This window comes from Caretta caretta, chromosome 10, assembly GCF_965140235.1.
Source record: "Caretta caretta isolate rCarCar2 chromosome 10, rCarCar1.hap1, whole genome shotgun sequence".
NCBI classification, from domain to species: domain Eukaryota; kingdom Metazoa; phylum Chordata; order Testudines; family Cheloniidae; genus Caretta; species Caretta caretta.
Window position 1 is genome coordinate 57,736,771 of NC_134215.1, and position 21,837 is coordinate 57,758,607.

General features: G+C 41.6%; 1 protein-coding gene across 4 annotated transcripts in view; it reads right to left on the reverse strand.

Annotated features, from left to right (window-relative positions):
• Positions 1-13,176: 13,176 nt before the first annotated feature.
• Positions 13,177-21,837, reverse strand: part of CHRNA7 (cholinergic receptor nicotinic alpha 7 subunit) — a 120,339-nt gene continuing 111,678 nt past the window's right edge. For all 4 annotated transcript variants that reach the window (XM_048867337.2, XM_048867335.2, XM_048867338.2 and 1 more), the window contains 2 exons: positions 20,868-20,977; positions 13,177-18,460 (listed from right to left, as the gene is read on the reverse strand). In XM_048867337.2, the coding sequence (XP_048723294.1) occupies positions 17,942-18,460; positions 20,868-20,977 (629 nt within the window). In that variant the 3' untranslated portion in view covers positions 13,177-17,941. The remainder of the gene's footprint in view (positions 18,461-20,867; positions 20,978-21,837) is intronic.

Here is a 21,837-nt window from a genome sequence, read left to right on the forward strand (position 1 = left end):
CACCTTCAGTGCACTGTTGTCCTTCGATTAGCATCGTGCTGATTCAGCAGTTTAATTAGTAAGAACGTTGTTACTTTCCCACGCTTTCTTTTCCTGCCCTGGATAACAATCCATTTTTCCATTGTATTTCATCTATTTAGTGATGAGATTCACAAGGGATGAGGTGTTGAATCTGTCATTGTAGTGGCTGCTACACTAGGTGTGGTGCTTGAATAAGGACTGCTGTATCTGTGAATCATAAAAAAGATGGATAATACGAGTGTAGGTGTAGGCAGATTTTAAGCAGGGTAGTTAAATAACGCCTAAAACCCATTTAATTCACATAGGTGCAATAACGAAAGTTCATCTCACACATAAATAATTCACGTTCTGACACAAACCAGTTCCTCATATTTTAGATGTCTTTTTGATGCTAATGTTTCATGCACTTAGCCCACAGGCGTTCTCAAGTTAATAACCCTCTACTTGTTCCTTACTTATCTAGGGTTGTGCTCTTGATTTTGTATGATGTGTGTAGTGTATTAAACAGTCACAGTTCTATCATTTTCAGCACATAGCTGCATATGATTATTTCAAGGTATTTCAGTGGCTTCCAAGAGTTTCTTCAATTTGAAATCTTAAAAACGTAACAGCCATACTGGGTCAGACCAATGGTTCATCTAGGCCACTATCCTGTCTCTGACAATGGGAAGTGCCAGATTCTTCAGCGAGAATGAACAGACCGGAAGAATTTCAAGTGACCCATCCCCTGTTGTCCAGTCCAAGATTAGGGCCACCTGGAGCTTGGGGTTTGCATCCCTGACTAACCTGGCTCATAGTCATTGTTGGATCTATCCTTCAAGAACGTATCTGATTCTTTTTTTTTAACCTAGTTATACTTTTGTCTTTCACAACAGCCCATGGCAACAAGTTCCAAATCTTTCCTCATTTGAAACTCTCTTCCTCATTGGTTGCTATGATATTGTAAGGCTGGAGTTCAGAAGTTTCTCAGTTTGTCCTGCATTAATTCATTTTTTATTTATTTGTATTGTGGTAGCACCTAGGACCATGGACCAGGACCTTATTGTGCTAGGTACTGCACAAATGACAGTCCCTGCCCCACTTTGCTGTCTTGTGTCTGTCTTCCCAGTAAACAATGCCACTCCTGCTCATTTAAACTTCACAAACCATTCCCTTTAGCAGTGTGCAGTAAGTAAAAGGAGCATTGCATTGACTTGAATGTCATAAGTTTCTGTTTTATCATGGTACAAATGTCCTGTTTTCAGCACTAAACACAGTACATTTTATTGGGCTAAATCTCATCAGTGACTCCAAGTGTTTTTTTCCAGATAGAAAGTAGGAAAAAGTTTAATAGTCTAACAACTGGCCTTTTAATTATTGATGTCTGTAACTCTCGAGATATAAGGAAGTAATAAATAGTCCCAGGTACAACTTGTGGGTTTCCTAAGATCCTCTCTCTGACCACCACTAACATTTGACCAATTTATACCATGGTGCAATGACCTCTGAAAATTCACTGACCTCAGCCTGTTGGCTACTCATTGTTTTTTCTTCAAAATAAAATGCTGACTTTTAATTATCAAATTCACAGGGTCTCAGTTCTAGAGGACAATTTATAATATTCATGAGAGCTGGGACTTAATTAAGTTTTCAAGACAGACCTGCCCAGTGGAGCAAACTTGGGCTCCTAGGCAGGCCCCTGCTCCCTGGTGTATCATAGAATCATAGAATATAAGGGTTGGAAGGGACCCCAGAAGGTCATCTAGTCCAACCCCCTGCTCGAAGCAGGACCAATTCCCAGTTAAATCATCCCAGCCAGGGCTTTGTCAAGCCTTACCTTAAAAACCTCTAAGGAAGGAGATTCTACCACCTCCCTAGGTAACGCATTCCAGTGTTTCACCACCCTCTTAGTGAAAAAGTTTTTCCTAATATCCAATCTAAACCTCCCCCACTGCAGCTTGAGAGCATTACTCCTCGTTCTGTCATCTGCTACCATTGAGAACAGTCTAGAGCCATCCTCTTTGGAACCCCCTTTCAGGTAGTTGAAAGCAGCTATCAAATCCCCCCTCATTCTTCTCTTCTGCAGGCTAAACAATCCCAGCTCCCTCAGCCTCTCCTCATAACTCATGTGTTCCAGACCCCTAATCATTTTTGTTGCCCTTTGCTGGACTCTCTCCAATTTATCCACATCCTTCTTGAAGTGTGGGGCCCAAAACTGGACACAGTACTCCAGATGAGGCCTCACCAATGTCGAATAGAGGGGAACGATCACGTCCCTCAATCTGCTCGCTATGCCCCTACTTATACATCCCAAAATGCCATTGGCCTTCTTGGCAACAAGGGCACACTGCTGGCTCATATCCAGCTTCTCGTCCACTGTCACCCCTAGGTCCTTTTCCGCAGAACTGCTGCCTAGCCATTCGGTCCCTAGTCTGTAGCTGTGCATTGGGGTCTTCCGTCCTAAGTGCAGGACCCTGCACTTATCCTTATTGAACCTCATCAGATTTCTTTTGGCCCAATCCTCCAATTTGTCTAGGTCCTTCTGTATTCTATCTCTCCCCTCCAGCGTATCTACCACTCCTCCCAGTTTAGTATCATCCGCAAATTTGCTGAGAGTGCAATCCACACCATCCTCCAGATCATTTATGAAGATATTGAACAAAACCGGCCCCAGGACCGACCCTTGGGGCACTCCACTTGATACCGTCTGCCAACTAGACATGGAGCCATTGATAACTACCCGTTGAGCCCAACAATCTAGCCAGCTTTCTACCCACCTTATAGTGCATTCTTCCAGCCCATACTTCCTTAACTTGCTGACAAGAATACTGTGGGAGACCATGTCAAAAGCTTTGCTAAAGTCAAGAAACAATACATCCACTGCTTTCCCTTCATCCACAGAACCAGTAATCTCATCATAAAAGGCGATTAGATTAGTCAGGCATGACCTTCCCTTGGTGAATCCATACTGGCTGTTCCTGATCACTTTCCTCTCATGCAAGTGCTTCAGGATTGATTCTTTGAGGACCTGCTCCATGATTTTTCCAGGGCCTGAGGTGAGGCTGACTGGCCTGTAGTTCCCAGGATCCTCCTTCTTCCCTTTTTTAAAGATTGGCACTACGTTAGCCTTTTTCCAGTCATCCGGGACTTCCCCCGTTCGCCACGAGTTTTCAAAGATAATGGCCAATGGCTCTGCAATCACAGCCGCCAATTCCTTCAGCACTCTCGGATGCAACTCGTCCGGCCCCATGGACTTGTGCACGTCCAGCTTTTCTAAATAGTCCCTAACCACCTCTATCTCCACAGAGGGCTGGCCATCTCTTCCCCATTTTGCGATGCCCAGCGCAGCAGTCTGGGAGCTGACCTTGTTAGTGAAAACAGAGGCAAAAAAAGCATTGAGTACATTAGCTTTTTCCACATCCTCTGTCACTAGGTTGCCTCCCTCATTCAGTAAGGGGCCCACACTTTCCTTGGCTTTCTTCTTGTTGCCAACATACCTGAAGAAACCCTTCTTGTTACTCTTGACATCTCTGGCTAGCTGCAGCTCTAGGTGCGATTTGGCCCTCCTGATATCATTCCTACATGCCTGAGCAATATTTTTATACTCTTCCCTGGTCATATGTCCAACCTTCCACTTCTTGTAAGCCTCTTTTTTATGTTTAAGATCCGCTAGGATTTCACCATTAAGCCAAGCTGGTCGCCTGCCATATTTACTATTCTTTCGACTCATCGGGATGGTTTGTCCCTGTAACCTCAACAGGGATTCCTTGAAATACAGCCAGCTCTCCTGGACTCCTTTCCCCTTCAAGTTAGTCCCCCAGGGGATCCTGGCCATCCGTTCCCTGAGGGAGTCGAAGTCTGCTTTCCTGAAGTCCAGGGTTCGTATCCTGCTGCTTACCTTTCTTCCCTGCGTCAGGATTCTGAATTCAACCAACTCATGGTCACTGCCTCCCAGATTCCCAAAAGGAATGTGTAGCCCAAAAGGCATTCTGCACAGATGTAGGGATGTGCCATCACAGAGCAACTTTCAGGACTGGGGCCTTTGGGGGGAGCAGTCATTCAAACAGAAAGCAGCTCTCTGCTTATAACTTTCTGGCTTGTCTCTATAATTATTTCAGGGGTGTGTGTTTAAATAAAAGCTCTCGTCTAACCACACTCTTTTCCGGCTTGATATTGCAGAGAAGTCCCCATAATCCTGGAGGTCAGTCTCTTGTTCAGTGACATTATTGCAGGATCAAGTAGGAAACAAAGTTGATATGGAAAAGGGCAAAGTTGAGGCATAAAGTCAAATGTCTTGGATAAATAGCAAACAGCACAGGAACAAAATTATGGAAAACATGAAAAGTAGCCCTGGATCTGAAAGTCTTTTTTTTTTTAATGAAGCTGTGGAAGCTTAAAATGCTTAAAATGTATGTGATCTTCTTGAACGCCAGAGGCTACATATTGTGACTGCTTAGTGTGCTGACAGGAATGCTGTTTGGTAAATTGTTTGGTAAACTAGTTTGTAATAGCAACAGTAACAACCCTGCTGCTATCATGCTCTGACAACCCAAATGGTATGTGCATAACACACCTAGTCACTTGGCATGCCTGGATGTCTAGTACATTGTTGTTGCTACCTGAAACAAATAATATAGAATAACATGGTTTTCCTTCCACTTTGTCTCCCTAATCTATTAGACCTCAGTTCCTTATAACAGGTAAAAGATGGAAGGTGGGGAAAAAATAATGGAACCCAATATTAATTCCTATCCTCTTATGTGTGTGCAGTTAGCACTAGCTGCAGACCTATTAAATTCAGTGGAACAGTTCACAGATGTTCCAAAGGCAAAGCATGCACCATTTACCCTCACAAATCCAAATAATTTTCCCTTCGTGCAGCTTTCCGATGGTAGCAATGGTGGAATCTATAGCATAGAGGAAGCATATACGTTTTTACACTATGATGCCTGTCCTTACTCATCAGACAACACAGCTGTAAAAAAATCAACAAAACAACTTTGCTCTCACCAAACTACAGCTTCAACCAGTGGATGTGCATTAGTGGTGATTTTTGTGTCTGATTTTCCTAGTGTAGAAAAGGTTCAAAAACTCACTGGGAATTAGGTGCCTAAATACCTTTTAAAATCTGGGCCTTAAGTGCATAAATCACTTTTGAAAATGGGGCTCAGATTATTAAGTCACTAGGTCTTTTTTGAAAAGTGTACCCAAGGCTTTTCTGGATCTTGTATGATTTAGAGCTTTTTCAATTTAAAAAAAATGCTGGTGTAAATCAGGGAAGTCAATGAAATGGTGCTAATTTATACCAGCTGAGGATCTTGTCCTCTGTCTCTCTCTTTAGCTATAAGTCAATAAACCAGGGTACTTCATACAAATAAGATCTGCATCCAAATTAAAATTAAGGGCTCACAACTTACCAAGGAGATCCATTTTCCAAGCACAGCCACATACTCGTATAAAAGCATTCTCTTTTATTACAAAAGTTTTCAATGTTGTATAGAGTTTGCCACACCCACCACAGCAGCAGATTCTCAGTCCCTTATTAACAGTCCTGTTATAGCTACATAGGTAACAGGCAAAATCGCTTGACAAAGGAGATAAGACAGAAGTACTTCCCTGTAGAGTTTTGCCCTCACTGAAGTTCCACCTCACCCCCCGCACCCCGTTTTACTTTCCTTTTAGCTCCTTACATTATGTCAAGTGGCAATATCAATCACGCTGTCTCCCATCAGACCAGCCTTTCCACACTCACTCGTTTCCAGAAGTGTTGTGACTCAGCATAGCTTGCTGTATCTTCCATCACAAAATAGCAGATCTAGTGAACCCTCTGCAGTGCAGTAACTGAACATTTATAACCTCACAGTTTCCTTTGAATGAGTGTTATGATGAAAAATGTATCTGTGTTCACCAGCTTCTTTTCTTTCAGCTTCTTTAAAGGAATCTCTTCCTTTGTTTCTGGCTTTGGCCTGCTATCGCAGGTATTGGACCCTAGCTACCAAGGAATTTTATCCCCAAGGATAGAGGAAAGCAAACAAAAGTAGGTTTCAGAGTAGCAGCCATGTTAGTCTGTATTCGCAAAAAGAAAAGGAGTACTTGTAGAAAAGTAGAAATCCTGTAGTAATAGTTGCACTTTGATTTAATTTTCAAAACATTATCCATTGCTTTCACTCATTACACCTAAATTCAGCAAGAAAAATGTATTTGGGGCAGAGGCATATACTCTAATTAATACAAAGAGAAGCTTTCTTAAAATGTCCGTAAAGGAATGCCCATTGTTTTTCTCAAGAGAATGAGAAATCAATGTTGCTATAGTCTGCAGGAAAAGGCTATGGATTACCTGTAAACTCATGCCACTCCCTGACACAGATCATTTTCCAAATCAATCATGCAGTTTGCAGCGTTGCAGAAAGAATACTGAAGGTTCTTGAAACCAACTCATCACAAATGACTAAAATGCGAAGGAGAAAATACCCAGCCTGTTGCACAGATATATAACAGCACAACTTCTGCTGGTGGTAATGAAAACTGGCTGAGCAAACACAGCGCACACCATACTGAGCAAAAGAAAACTGAGACATGATGAAAAGCCCCAGAAATTCATGGAATGGAGAAGATAAAAAATGAAATATTTTAGTTGGTCTTGTGACTTTAGCCAAAATACTCAAACTTGGCTGTTTAACGTTAGGGTTACAAAAATGAGCCTGTAGCTCATCCAGTGTTTTCATTTTACACACACAGTGCTGAATTCCAACCTCCTTTTGTACTGATAAAATGGCAGTCAGTGTCTGTTGCAGCCCTGTCCTCATGCCAGGTCGTAGCACAATTTCCACTGGTTCTGGGGCTGTCAGGAGCCAGAATGGGAAGGTACAAGAAGCGGTTAACTATACAGAGACACATATGGGGAGATGTGAAATGTGGGCCTGATCCTCCTCTGGCTTCATGTGTTTATACTATGTACATCCATAGAATTCAGTGCGGTTATTCTTGATTTTATACCCATGTAGGATTTCTACACTGCAGCAGATGGGACATTTTCCACTGCATTACAGAAAATGCATGAGAAAAAAAATGAACTTTATTCCAATACTTAGTGGCTGTGAATCCTGGCTCAAAGAATGGGCATTTGGAAGCCTTACATCTCTGCAGTGAAATTCATTACAGGGTGGTCGCCATTGGGTTCACAGTGCAATCTGCTAAGTGATTTCAAACCGACAAGGAGCTTTCTAAAAAGACAGACCAGGAGCTGAAAATAATTGTGATGCTCCTAGGGAGCTTGTACATCCTAATCCCTTCAACCTGCAGTTAAAAATTCCTGTAAAATCTCAGGAGGGTTTTTTTCCTCCTTGTATAGAATGGCATGATAACAGGCCAGGCATAATTACTGTAACAGAAAACCTATTAGGGAAGCAACTTTCAGTTGCTATAATTTTGTAGAGAATTTAATGATATTTATTCAGTCTTGTAAGCCTTGTCAGCCTTTTGGCATTGTATGTCATATTATGCTTAGGCAAATGAAAAACATAGGTTAGCCACCTTTTTTGCTGTTTACATTTTGCTGAGTAAAACCCAAGTAGCTGTTTAAACCTTTAAATATGTTTTGTTTAGTAGAACCAAAATATATTATAATTTAAGTGTTACCTTGTATATGCAGCTATGTCGTGTATTGCTCTGAGTATCTCTCTGAGCTTTAAGTGCCAAAACAAGTTCCTCCATTCTTTATGCTACATACTGCCCTTGAACCTTGCATAGAAATCACGTGGAAATCAATGGCCGTTCTATCACCAATCAAGGACTCCGAATATGTACATCAAGGATCAAACTGTGATAAGTGATGGATCTTTCAGAACTCTTGGGTGAATACCATCTGATCTTGGTGACTTATTACTGTTTAATTCATCAATTCTTTCCAAATCCTCCTCTACTGACACCTCAATCTGGGACAGTTCCTCAGATTTGTCACCTAAAAAGAATGGCTCAGCTGTGGGCTCTCCAGTGAAAACCAGTGCAAAGAATTCATTTAACTTCTCCAACATAAGAAGGACCCTACTGGGTCAGACCAAAGGTCCATCTAGCCCAGTATCCTGTCTTCTGATAGTGCCCAGTGCCAGGTGCCTCAGAGGAAGTGAACAGAACAGGCAATCATCAAGTGATCCAGCCTCTGTCACTCATTCCCAGCTTCTGGCAAACAGAGGCTAGGGGCACCATTCCTATCCATCCTGGCTAAAAGCCATTGATGGACCTATCCGCCATGAATTTATCTGATGCTTTTTTGAACCCTGTTATGGTCTTGGCCTTCACAACATCCTCTGGCAAGGATTTCCACAGGTTGACTGTGCGCTGTGTGAAGAAATACTTCCTTTTATTTATTTTTTAACCTGCGGCCTATTAATTTCATTTGGTGACCCCTAGTTCTTGTGTTATGAGAAGTAGTAAACAACACTTCCTTATCTACTTTCTCTACACCATTCCACAATGGCCTTGTCTTACTTGAATGTTTCTTTAGCATCTCAGTTGTTCAATGATTCAATCAATAACCCATTGATTGTTTTGGCAGGCTTCCTGTTTCTGAGGTACTAAAAGAATTGCTGTTAGTTTTTGTGGCTTTTGCTTGTTGATCTTCAAAAAAATTTTTTTTGCCTGCCTAATTGTATCTTTACACTTAACTTGCGAGAGTTTATGCTCCTTTCTATTTTCCTCAGTAGGAGTTGACATCCTATTCTGAAAGGATGCCTTTAACCATCTTGTTTGCTCTGCTGTTTAGCCATGGTGGCATTTATTTAGTCCTCTTACTGTTCTTTTAAATGGGGGTATATATATAGTTTGAGCCTCTATTATGGTGGGTTTTTTTAAGGTTTCTGTGCAGCTTGCTAGCTTTTCACTCTTGTGACTGTCCCATTTAACTACCTTCCTCATTTTTGTGTAGTTCCCCTTTTTGACATTAAATGCTACTGTGGTGGGTTTCTTTTGTATTCCACCCCCTCCCCCTCCTTCCAACAATGTTATATTTAATTACATTATGGTTGCTATTACCAAGTGGTTAATCTATATTCACCTCTTGGACCAGATCCTGTGCACTATTTAGGACTAAATCAAGAATTGCCTCTCTCCTTGTGGGTTCCAGGACAAACTGCTCCAAGAAGCAGTCTGTCTAGAAACTTTATCTCTGCATCCCTTCCTGAGATGCCATGTACCCAGTCAATAAGGGAATAGATTTTCTGTTTTTGTAGCCTCCCTGAGTATTTCATAATCACCATCCTGGTCAGGTGGTTGGTAATATACTCCTACTTCTATATTCTTATTACTCAATCATGGAATTTCTATCCAGGGAGATTTAAGATTTTTACTATATTTGACTCTATGCTTTCTTTCACATATGGTGCCACTCCCACACCAGCACAACCTTCCTCTATCATGCTCTAGATATTTTGTACCCTGCTATTGCTACGCCCCATTGATTATCATAGTTCCACCAGGCTTCTATAATGCTATTTAATACCAGGCACTCAGTAGTTAAGCTGTCTTATTGTTTGGACTTCTAGTGTTTACATACAGCCACTTATAAAATTTGTCAATATTTAGTCGTCTGCCTTCATGTGATATCGTTGAATGGAACTCTTTTTTTCATTTGACTGTTTCTCTTCAGTTCCTACCTGTACTTTATCCTCTCCTCCTTACTAGAATATAGAGAGACCCCTTTTAATAAGTCTTCCCCTCCGGGACGTCTCTGTCCTAACTATCTGTTCCTCCATGCCTGTCGGTTTTTGCCCAGCCCTTAGTTTAAAAACTCCTCTACAGCCTTTTTAACTTTACATACCAACAATCTGGTTTCATTATGGTTTAGGTGAAGCCCATCCTTCCTGTACAGTGGAGGCGAGAGGGATGGAGGGGTCTGTGCTTATTCAGTGAATCATCCAGCTGATATAGCAATGAACCCTTCCTGACTAGATATACACACCTGCCCCCCACTTTCAAGTTTCTTTTGCTTTTAGACAATAAATTGCTACAAAGCAAAACCTTAAAAGCCAAACTTAGCCATGGAGCCTGACTCTGTGCCCACTTATCTAAGGGTTATGGAAGGCAAGGTAAGTTCTAAAATACTTGGCCCAGTATTTATTCTTGCAATGGTTTCATTTTTCTGTTTAAAAAATATTTTGCAAAAAATATCACTTGATCAGTGAGAAATGGGAAACTATGTGTTTATAGCAAAGTTGCATTGATATAGTAACTATGTATCATTAAATGGTTTAACAGCAGCATGTAATTTCTCAGCATGTGATGACTAATTCAGTACTGCCCCACGGATATCATGTATGTATCATAGTTTAGGATCAGATTATCCCAGATTTTTGGTTTCTGAAGTAACACCAAGCAAATAGATGTGCTACTTTCAATGTATTGCTATTTCCTCCTCCTTTTCCATGTTTGCAATAAGCCAGAATAGTGGGTAAGTGATAACTACTGGAATTTTATACTAATTATGGTCCTGTCCCATGGGGATAGATTGATTCCCATTGACTTTAAAGGGTATTGGACCAGATCCTGTAACACCTAAAGGGTAAGCGATAAGTGTTACATAGTCAATAGGTTGCTTTCATTACAATCTTTTCTTGTTTAGGTTTTATGAAAAACCTCGGTTATCAACGAGATGTACATGGTCCAATGTGACATGAAAAGGTGCCTTGTTATTTTTAATAGGTAATTTAGTAATTATTTGCCTACTACAGATTTGGAGCATAATTGTTCAACATCCCTTCTTGGGTTTTTTACAGATGCAAATCAGTACATTTCTGAGAACCCAATAAGTTACAGGTGACAAAGATGCAACTGAGTGAACACAGAGATGGGCAAACTACAGCCCGCAAGACCGTCCTGCCTGGCCCCTGAGCTCCTGGCCCGGGAGCCTAGCCCTCAGCCCCTCTGCCACTGTCCCCTCTCCCCTGTAGCTACGCCACCACGTGGGCAGCGCTCTGGGCAGCGGGGCTGCACACTCATGCAGGGCAGCACGGTAGCGTGTCTGGCTCCAGCCGGGTGATGCGGCTGCCAAACATGCTGCTCTGAGTGGCATGGTAAGGGGGCTGGGGGTTGGATAAGGGGCAGGGGGTCCCGGGGGGCAGTCAGGGGACAGGGAGCAGTTGGATAGGGCAGAGGTTCTGGGGGGGTGGGGTCTTGGGGGGCGGTTAGGGACAGAGGTGGGGACAAGGAGCTGGGGGGGTTCTGAGGAGGGCAGTCAGGGGGCGGGAATTCAAAGGGGTTGGATAGGGGGAGGGGGCCAGGCCATTTGGGGAGGCACAGCCTTCCCTATCCGGCCCTCCATACAGTTTCGCACCCTGATGTGGCCCTCGGGCCAAAAAGTTTGCCCACCCCTGAGTTAACATGACCAGAAGTTGATTGAAAAGCCTTGTACTTTTTCCCTTTGATGGTCTAAATGAAAGTTATGAGAGAATTCAGTTTTTGTTGCATTTAACTCTAGTAGCATTGATGACTGCAATTCTATTAATAAAAGGTTGCCCTTGAGGGTATGTCTACACTGGAGAAAAATAAAACCCACAGCAACGGGTTTCAGCACCTGTATCAACTGACCCGTCTTACAAATAGCTACATTTGGCTAATAGGGCTAAAAATAGCAGTGCAGATATTGCAGCTGGAGCCCCGGCTCCTCGGCCCACCCTCCTCACTGGGTTTCAAGAACCTGGGCCCCAGCCTCAGCAGGAACAGCCACGCTGCTATTTTAAGCCCTGAGTCTCGGCTCTGAGACTTTTGCAGTGTTGCTGTACCCTTAGAAAGGAAGTATGTGCTTTTCTAGGTCAGAAAAGAGATGGTGTGAGCTCATGTGAGATTTATTCTCAGCGTATGGCATCTTATGCAAATAAGGGATGGATTCCTAATTCCTTTCAAGGTGTTTTTAATATGTACTGTTTGGTTTTAAATAGCAGCAGCAATGTTAAAAGTGAAGTAACAGCAGAAGGTATTCTCTTGTGAATGTAGACATGCCAGACATTAGATCTAGTGGAATATCAAGTACTGGATCTGTTCAGAGCCTTGTTACACTATCATAGAATATCAAGGTTGGAAAGGACCTCAGGAGATCATCTAGTCCAACCCCCTGCTCAGAGCAGGAGCAATCCCCAATTTTTACCCCAGATCCCTAAATGGCCCCCTCAAGGATTGAACTCACAACCCTGGGTTTAGCAGACCAATGCTCAAACCACTGAGCTATGTTGATCATCATAATTAAAGAACAAGTAATTGATTGGTATGGGTCTGGAGAACGTTTTCAAGTGTTGCCCAGGCCTTCTTGACCTCCCTCAGATTCCCTGCTCCTGTTAGGGTCAATATACTTTCTATCATGATTCACTCCTCTCATCTATAGTACATAATAAACTGGTATGAGTCTGGGTTTCCACTGTATGGAATGTAATACCTGTGCAAGTGTTTGTTTGTGAAACTGTCACCTTCTTTTGGTTGAATACTTATTGCCACACATAGTTGAATGCACTTGAGTTTTGGAATCTGTAACCTTCTGGTACCTGCGTTCTACAGAAGCATGAATTTTTCATGACTTGCCATTAATGACCACATAAGAAAAATATAAAATTAGTGCATCCCCTTTTGAAATGATATCGAAAGTCTCAGCCTAATGCCAGATAGTAAGAACCAGGGAAGAAGGGAATGATATAAACAGAACCTCTTCTATGCTGTAGCTCTCAGTAGACTTTTTCCCTATGGATGTGCCACTGATTCAATTTTCTATGTAAATTACATGCTCCTTGATCTGCTCAGTACAATATTCTTCCTGTGTAGCCCACACAGAAACCTTACAACTGCCAGAATGTGGCTGTTTATGTATTCAGTTGATAGCTTTTTCTCCTGTTAACATGTAGAACACACAAAAGATTAACTTCACCATAGTTACAAAGTGCCCCAGCCCAAGACATATGTGCCACTTCAGCTTCCTTTGAGGGACTTATAAGAAACATATGGTGATATTTACTCCCATGCAGAAGGCCAGCACAAAGTTCATGCATCACTTAAGTGGTTTGCTAGGCAGAGTATGACTATACAGAGATCAGGAAATTTCCACTGAACTTCTTCAATCATCCTGAAAAACTTTATTTCAGTTATTTGGGGTTTGTAAATGTATTGATCAACAAAATACAAGGAAGAAACAGATCAAAGAACTTTTGATCTAAAATATTTATTTGTACTGGACCAAAAAGGTGTCGCATTACTTGTATAACAAACAATATTTAATGGATGTATCATCTCTTTCTAATGCAAGCTGTCCTTTGTTTCTTATTCAAAATAATGTAGCAAAAGGAAACTAACTCAGGGCTTTGGTTTACTTTTTTTTTTTTTCAATACAAAGTAAAAAGTGGAGCAGTCACAAGTGATCTGAGATTAAACCCCACAGCTATAGTTAACATAAATTTCAAGAATCCTTTTAAAAAAAAACTTTTACACAATATTGTTAAATCCCATATAAAATAATTTACTATTTTAAATATTGTTTAAATATTTTATCTATCTTTAAAACTATTAACTTTTTAATTTATGGTTGGAATTGATTTTTGGCATAATGACAATTTATTTTTTAAATATTAAAAAGCTTCATATTCAATATAAAAACAGACAAAGTAATGTCTATTGTCCAATAATATTGTACATGATACCAACGCTCTAGAGTGAGCTTTTTAGTGTGTTTGCCAGACAAGTCACTTGAGAGAACTCACTCACCACAGTGTAAGATCATAACAGATCACTATCAACATGTATCTTCTATATATTATGTACACATAGAGTATATAGTATTTAATTCCCAACTTGATGCATAGGGTTTTAAGTGTACTTCCCCCAGCATTTAGATCAGATTATCTTTTAGCACATATACATATAATACCTACAGTTTGGAAAGAAAATTTTACCTATTTTGCTCAGGCCAGCGGTCTGAAAATTTACAACTTTAAGCAGTATCTTCACGTAACAAAATAAAAATTCACTGTTGTAATTGCTGGCAACTGTCATCTTGCTATTTGTCTAACAGGCTGTCTCCACTCTAAGAAAATTAGGACTCATAATTTATCATTGGTGCATTTCTGTGTTGGCAGTGATGGAGGCTGTAGTGTAGACATGAGGCTGGTGTCTTACCACCAAGTTGTCAAGCCCAATGCTTAATAGTGTGAAATATCAGTGGTAAAACACCTGAGATTTAGATATACTATGGCCTCCACCGTTGCTACCTCTGGCAGAGCTGCCCCATAGAAAACTATAGGTCCCACTTTTCCAAGTGTAGACACAGAATGGTAACATAGGAGCTCAATGTCAGATTGTAATCCACTTTCCATTGGGCTACACAACTACTTCAACAATGAACTTTAGAGTGTAAAAACGAAACATTTTGTTTAACACTAAATTCCATTTGATGGGGAGCAGTGTAGTCTGACAAAACATTTCTACCACCATCGTACATCGTACCAGAAATTATATCCATATCCAGCCAGATGGTCACAATAACAATGATTTCTAAGCCAACATTTTTAGAAATCTTTTTTCGAGGGAGTGGATAGCTCAAAGTATTGGTAGAGATCTTTGAGAACTACAAGCAGGTGAGCAAATCTCAAGAATATATTCCATTTATATTCACTCAACTAAACAATTGAATTTGATTCATCCTGTACTTGCACTCACTTTCTGTGAATATGCTAACAGGTGAATTGGCTAGCAGGAATTTTTGCTGACTCAGCACATTTTAAGCGATTGTTTAATAAATCTCTCTAAAGACGTTTTCAACTTGAACACAAGTATTTGCACAAGAAAGCCATTTGGCAGAGCATAACTCCTAGAATCAGGGAATCATACCATGTGACTCCACTGAAACTCAGGTTTCAGAGTAGCAGCTGTGTTAGTCTGTATCTGCAAAAAGAAAAGGAGTACTTGTGGCACCCTAGAGACTAATAAATAGTGAACTGCTGATGAGCAATCTACAAACCAAGAATTATTCAGTGAATAATTTTGAATAAATACATCTAAGAAACTGATTTCCTCATGGACAAATCAAAACCAAAGAGACTAAATTAACTAATCAGTGTAAATTATTTGCTCAGCTCTAGATACTATAGGTGGGATTCTGTGCTGCACTTCAAGAGGCACAGCACCAGGGGAGGGGAGCTAACACAGCTTTAAGCCTCCCCTGGCGCCTCCTGATCCTGGGCTGCACAAACCCTGGTGCAACATGCCCAGGCCTGTCTAGATTACAGCAACCTCCCTGGCCTGCCCTATGGGAAGCAGCAGTGCCAGGAATCTCCACAGTGCTGTGTATTGTGGCTCAACATCCCTCCCACTGCCAGCATGCCCCCTATGCCAGAAGAATACTCCCCCAGCTATATAGAGGACTTTTTAGGGACCCCCTTTCACCACTCTAGGCTTTTTATTTGGCAGTAAGGGACCAAAGTGGGGATGAAGCTCTCACCCAAAGCCTTTCAACTGTTTGTAATTCAAAACCAGCTAAAATCAGTAATAACCAAAAGAGGCTCCTATCCCATTGCTCTTACAGCTGTCTGAGAAGTTAGTTGGATTCTCAACCTAATATCCACTTCAATAAAAACCTCCCACAACTGGCATCAATTTGCAGCCTTCTTGGCAATCTCAGAACTGAACTAGCTTCTGCTGTTCCCTAAAAAGAGCCCCGTCCTCTGAGATCATAGTTCAGGCACATTGACAGGACAGAGTAGGGATACTTTTCAGCACCTGCTTTGTAGACACATGACTTCAGTCTCCAGCACTGTCCGCTCAGCACCTTCCTTGAGCACCACATTCACTTGAAAAGTTTAACATTCCATGGGGAGAATTTTAAAGGTACAAATGGTTAATGTTAAGCACCTAATTATTTATTTGTGCACTTAAAACTTTGCCCACAGAATGATTTTCTAAAAAGGAATTCCTATTTAAAGTTTCCTGGTGAATATTTACAGCTTATGCACAGCAAGAAGAGTTTTCAGCATTAAACAATGCACTGAGCAAAAAAGCTAACCAGTTTTCTTTCCATAATACAGATTGGTAAGTCAAAGAAAGATGATGCTATATCTAAAAGACTGTGCATGCATCAGACAAAACATTAATTTTGAACACTTAAATGGCTCACTTTGCTTTAGATTTGTCATTTATTTTTGAGTTTGTATAGAGAGAGTTATTTTTGCCACATTGGAAAGCAATCAGTAAAAAGACACGAGTCTCTCTTTAACAAATGAAGATGTAGAGATCTTGAATCCTGCATTTTCCTTTTAAAAAAAGACAGACATCAATATAGCAAAATAGGTTCAACAAAACTTGGCAGTTCAAAGAATGTCTTTGCTGGAGAAGGCAGTGGGTATAAGCCCCAAAATTAAATTTCTTGACAAATCATTTCAAGTGTGTTTTAAAAATTCAGCCCCCACTTTTAGTGCTGTTAAAATTAGGATCTATGCTTCAGAGCTGGCTCCTATTAAAGTTGGTAGTATCCATTTTGGCAGCCTCAGTTTTTAGGAGCCCAACTTGACACACTTTTCTGGGGCCTGATTTTCAGTACAGTAACTCCTCGCTTAACGTTGTAGTTATCTTCCTGAAAAATGCTACTTTAAGCGAAACTACGTTAAGCGAATCCAATTTCCCCATAAGAATTAATGTAAACAGGGTGGGAGGGGTTAGGTTGCAGGGAAATTTTTTTCGCCAGACAAAAGACATTATACACATATACAGTATAAGTTTTAAATAATTTTAAACAAACTAATACTGTATTCACCAAAGATACTGTGAAGCTTGGTTGAGGTGGGGCGTAGTAGGGATAAGGCACAAGGGTTTGCCCCACTCCGTCTGTCTGGCGCTCCTGCCTGGGAGTGGGGTTGGGGGCTTGCCCGCTCCCCACCTAGAATACCAGGCAGGTGGAGTGGGATAAGCCCCCATGCCCCAACCCTGCTCCCCAGCAGGAGCACCGGGTGGGCGGATTGGGGCAAGCCCCAACGCCCTGACCCCGCTCCCCAGCAGGAGCGCCGGGCAGGCAGGTGGAGCGGGGCGAGCCCCAACGCCCTGACCCCGCTCCCCAGCAGGAGCGCCGGGCAGGCAGGTGGAGCGGGGCGAGCCCCAACGCCCTGACCCCGCTCCCCAGCAGGAGCGCCGGGCAGGCAGGTGGAGCGGGGCGAGCCCCAACGCCCTGACCCCGCTCCCCAGCAGGAGCGCCGGGCAGGCAGGTGGAGCGGGGCGAGCCCCAACGCCCTGACCCCGCTCCCCAACAGGAGCGCCGGGCAGGCAGGTGGAGCGGGGCGAGCCCCAACGCCCTGACCCCGCTCTCCAGCAGGAGCGCCGGGCAGGCAGGTGGAGCGGGACGAGCCAAACAACTTTATAACGGAACGTTGCGCAACTTTAAATGAGTATTTTCTCTAATAGATCAGCAACCTAATAACGAAACAATGTTAATTGGGACGACTTTAAGTGAGGAGTTACTGTATTGCTGAGTACCTACCCTCTGAAAATCAGGAGGGTCAGCTTGGGCCCCCTCCTACCCCCATTCACTAGTTGCTTCTGACAACATAAGCCGGTGGGAGTGTTCCCCCATTATAGCGCTTGTGTCATTTATTGGCTAAGGGCCTGATCCAAAGCTCATTGCAGTGAATGGAAATCTTTCCATTAATGCCAGTGGCCTTCGATTGGTCCATCAGATACTTTAGCAATAGCTCACAAACTGTGGACTCAACCCTACAAACTGAATGTCCTATTTACACACTTCAGTGGGAGTTAAGGTCCCTCAGCATCTCACAGGTTGGAGTGAGCCCTATAGACATTTTACTGTTTTTAAATGTGTCACTGAGTAAGAGTATATTCATGATATGGCATGTTTTTTTTTAAAAAAAGACCATGTACTCATCTATATGCTACATAGCATACCTTGAAGGATCACAGACACTTTGCAGAATTAAGCAAAATCTTTAGACACAGCCTCTACAAAGTTTGGTGCCGACATTAAAATGCCGATTGTACAAATGATTGTGAAGACAGAAAAGGCCATCAAGCAGAGACGGTCTACCACGGAGGCTGCAAACTTCCATTCATTGCAAATGGCTTCCTCCTCATCCTGGTCCCTGAATCGGTTTGCAATATATCGAACTTCCTCCAAGATCTTAGCCAAATCTGGGTCACCTTCAGAGGGGTGTCCACTGTGCAGGAGAGTCTCTTCTTCTGTTGGTGAACAGGTCATCCTCCCACAAATTACCCCAGAATCAGTGGTCGGAGCGCAATGGACCCCTTCCAGCCCCCGGAACCCAATATAGAGCATATTCCCATTACTGGCTTGTTGTCCACTCACAGTGTTCATATCTACACTTGACAAGCTACATCGACGCTGCTTATGCTGACAGGCAGGGCGTACTTTATCCTCCCCTGGTCTCTTCATCCTCAGGAACCAGGCACACCAGTTCAGAAGGATGATTCTTGTCTGGAAGAAAATTGAGAAGTAAAACATCTTTGTAAACAGAAACTGATCATCATCAATAGCTATTTGTATTTCAGAGCTCTAGAACTCTCTGCTCCCCACAGGTGCGGTGGACACTGCCACGTGCCCTGGCTTGAAGTGGTTTCCATTCTATACAGGGTTTATTACAATTTGGCTAAATAGCTCTCAGGACCTCCACTAGAAAACCTGTTCCAGCGCTCCTGTGCTCCCTGGTCTCTATTTGCTGATCTTGCCCTGTAGCCTAGTGGTGATGTCGTAATTGTCCTACAGTCACTCTCAGCCATTGAGGCCATTGTCCCACTCCCAGCAGGCTGCTACTGGCCATATGCAACTGTCAAATTATGATTGCTGTGGGCTGGTCTGACAGGTTGATTTTTTTTTATCACATTCATGTCAGAGCAGTGACATGACAAACTTTGCTGTTTTTAAATTGAAACTATGGACTTTCCTTTGATTAGAAAACAATTATTTTCAATGAGACTCGAAATAGTTTTGCTTTATACTTGAGGTAATAAATAAAATAAGTGTTACAAACAGAAATAAGAGTGAAAGAATTGCAGTCTAATACTTCAGTGCTTTTTGGAGGCAGTTGCTAAAAATATGCCATACTAATTGGATTGAATTGCTATATTTTACAGTGTTTTTACTATACTCGCACTCAATCCTTTTATGACAGCTGATTGCAAACTGTATAAAACAGACCTGCATATACCACAGGGTGCAGATGGAACAGAAAAGTCCTTGGTAAAAACGATTAGTTTCGTTCCAGTGGCAAATCAAATCACTAGGTTTCATTTTATTGGGTTTTGCACTGCTGTTCAAAGAATGCTCCAGTTCAAATTCAGGCTTCCAAAATTCAGCTCTATCAGGATTTCAAAAAGTAATTCCAGTGTTTCTTTTTCCTAGTCATAATGTCATTTCATTATCTCAAACCACATGTCACTCTTGCAATGTAATTTATATTGGATTTAGTCCATTTGTTATGATTTTAGAATGCCACTTAGAGTAGATAGATATACTCCTGATGCCGTTTTGAGGGTAAATGTTTTTGCTAAAGACAGATTTCACATGCTCTTGTCTTCATATTTTTCCCCCACCCCCACACTAATGTAATTCAGCTAAAAAAATAGACCACCTTTATTAATCCAAGGCCTGATCCAAAAGCCTGTTGACTCCTACTGAGTTTAAATGGGCTTTTGATCAGGTCTTCAGTGCTAAGTCTTGCTTATTTTACATGAGTATTCCAACTGATTCCAGCAGGAATATTTATGCAAATACAGTCATCAATATTTGGTTTTCTATCTCACACTGCATAGGTCTATACATAATCAGTTCTATTACTGCATTGGTTGCTACTTAATCAGTTCTCTTTCAATTTTAATTTCCAATGCCACCACCTAACTGCCTATAATGTAAGCTCTTTGGGGCAGGGAATATCTAATGTTTGTAAGGCACTGGGGCATGGGATTGTAGGTATGGGACTGTATGAAGTAGTGATCACTGGTTCCTGCCTAAAATCTAAGGAGAGTACTTTCCACCTTCACTATTGACCTGATGCTGCAGGATGCAAGGTAAAATATATGGGAATTGAGAATGCACCTTACCCTTTGCAATATCAAGCTATGCAGGATTCATAGGGTATGTCCACACAGCAATTAAACACCCACAGCTGACCCGAGTCAGCTGACTGGGGCTTGTAAAATTGGGGTGTAGACATTCTGGCTTGAGCTAGACCCCAGGCTCTGGGGTTTAGACATACCCTTAGCATTATCTCATCAATATTCAGTTACTATGCAAGATTCTAGTTCTCAGCCATGCTATGATAGTGCTTTACATAAAAACAATAATTCATGGTACTAGCTCATGAAGATGGCATTATACTTCAGCGACAGTGGAATATGACAGACAGAGATACTAACTTTTCATTTGTAGTTGACATAGTCCCTGGCTTGATGGTAAAGTCAGTATATAACTCACAGAAAGCTCAAAAATTCTCACGTCCACCTTAACATACCTCTCTAACATATAGTCATAGCTGCAGCTGTTCACAAGTAAACAACACTTAAATCTATAGCAGCGGCTGTAATGAAATTAATGTGTTCTTATTGGACAGAGTACTTCATGTTCTAGGTGGTTTTAGTTGTATTGCAGGAAATTTTTAAGATAGAAACAAGATGACGGTCTTAGTTCTTGCAAGTGTTTCCCTCTTTCTGAAAAATGAGAGGCCCACAAAAGGAAACGTATGCGGACATTTTTGCTCAGCTGTGAAGCTTCGGTGGGGGAGGGTATCAAGAAGTAATGATAGGTCACCTGCCACTATGACACATCTCTAATCTGAAAATTTATATAGTGAATAAGTAGATATAAATGAACTGGAATCAGACCTTACCCACTTCGGCATTTTCCCCCCATCTGGGTCATGATGGTGATATTGCAGAACAATAACAGTGACAACAACAGAAAGGCCAACAATAATCATGGTGCTGGCAAAATACTGAGCTGCAAAAATAAACACATAATCAAGATATGTAAAATTATAGTGATATACAGGTGCTTCATACACCTACATAAACAGGTACTAATCTAAAGGAACACAGTTAAAATGGAAAACAAACCTGATTCTACACAAGCTACTTTTTAATGCATTTGGGAGAGATTTTTCAAAAGCAGAAAGAGTAGTCAGGCTCCAGTCTCTCACTGATTTTTCAATGGGAGTTGGCAACTGTTATGTTCATAGTATATACATAGGGAAAATAGATAAAAGAATTAAATATTCTTCCTGTAAAGTTGCGGCATAACACTGCTTTATTCCTTAGCATCCAGAACCTTAACACCCATGAACCAAACCTAGAGAGTGACAAAACATCCCTAAAGCAAGGCAGAGCTTAGTCCACTGAAAGCATAAGAGACATATCAGACTCCTCCTTAGAGAGCCCTATACCCTGCAAGCAAGACCAGGAAACCCCTTACATATTTAAAGTGATAATGTGTAATTTTAACACTGTTTTTAATAAAACACAAGCACCAGACTCTTTTTAGTGCCTTTGAAAATCTCCCCTTTCGTTATTGTTATCATCATTATTAGTTAGTTGGTTAATATCAGAGAGAGTGGTTGGGGTTTTCTGCTTGTATATCAATTGCCATGTGGAGGAATTGTAATGAAAAATTTCCTCTCCCCCTTCCAGAGCATATTTCAATCTGCTGTTTTATAGAGCCCTCGCTTACTGTGTTCCAAGACACAACAACTGCATACTCCAAAGAAAATTCTTTGGCATTATCCCCAGTGACGTCCCATTTGTTTTCTTTATTTTGATCCAGATCTTCCAGCAGACCAGAGGACTCAAAAAATATGTAAGAAA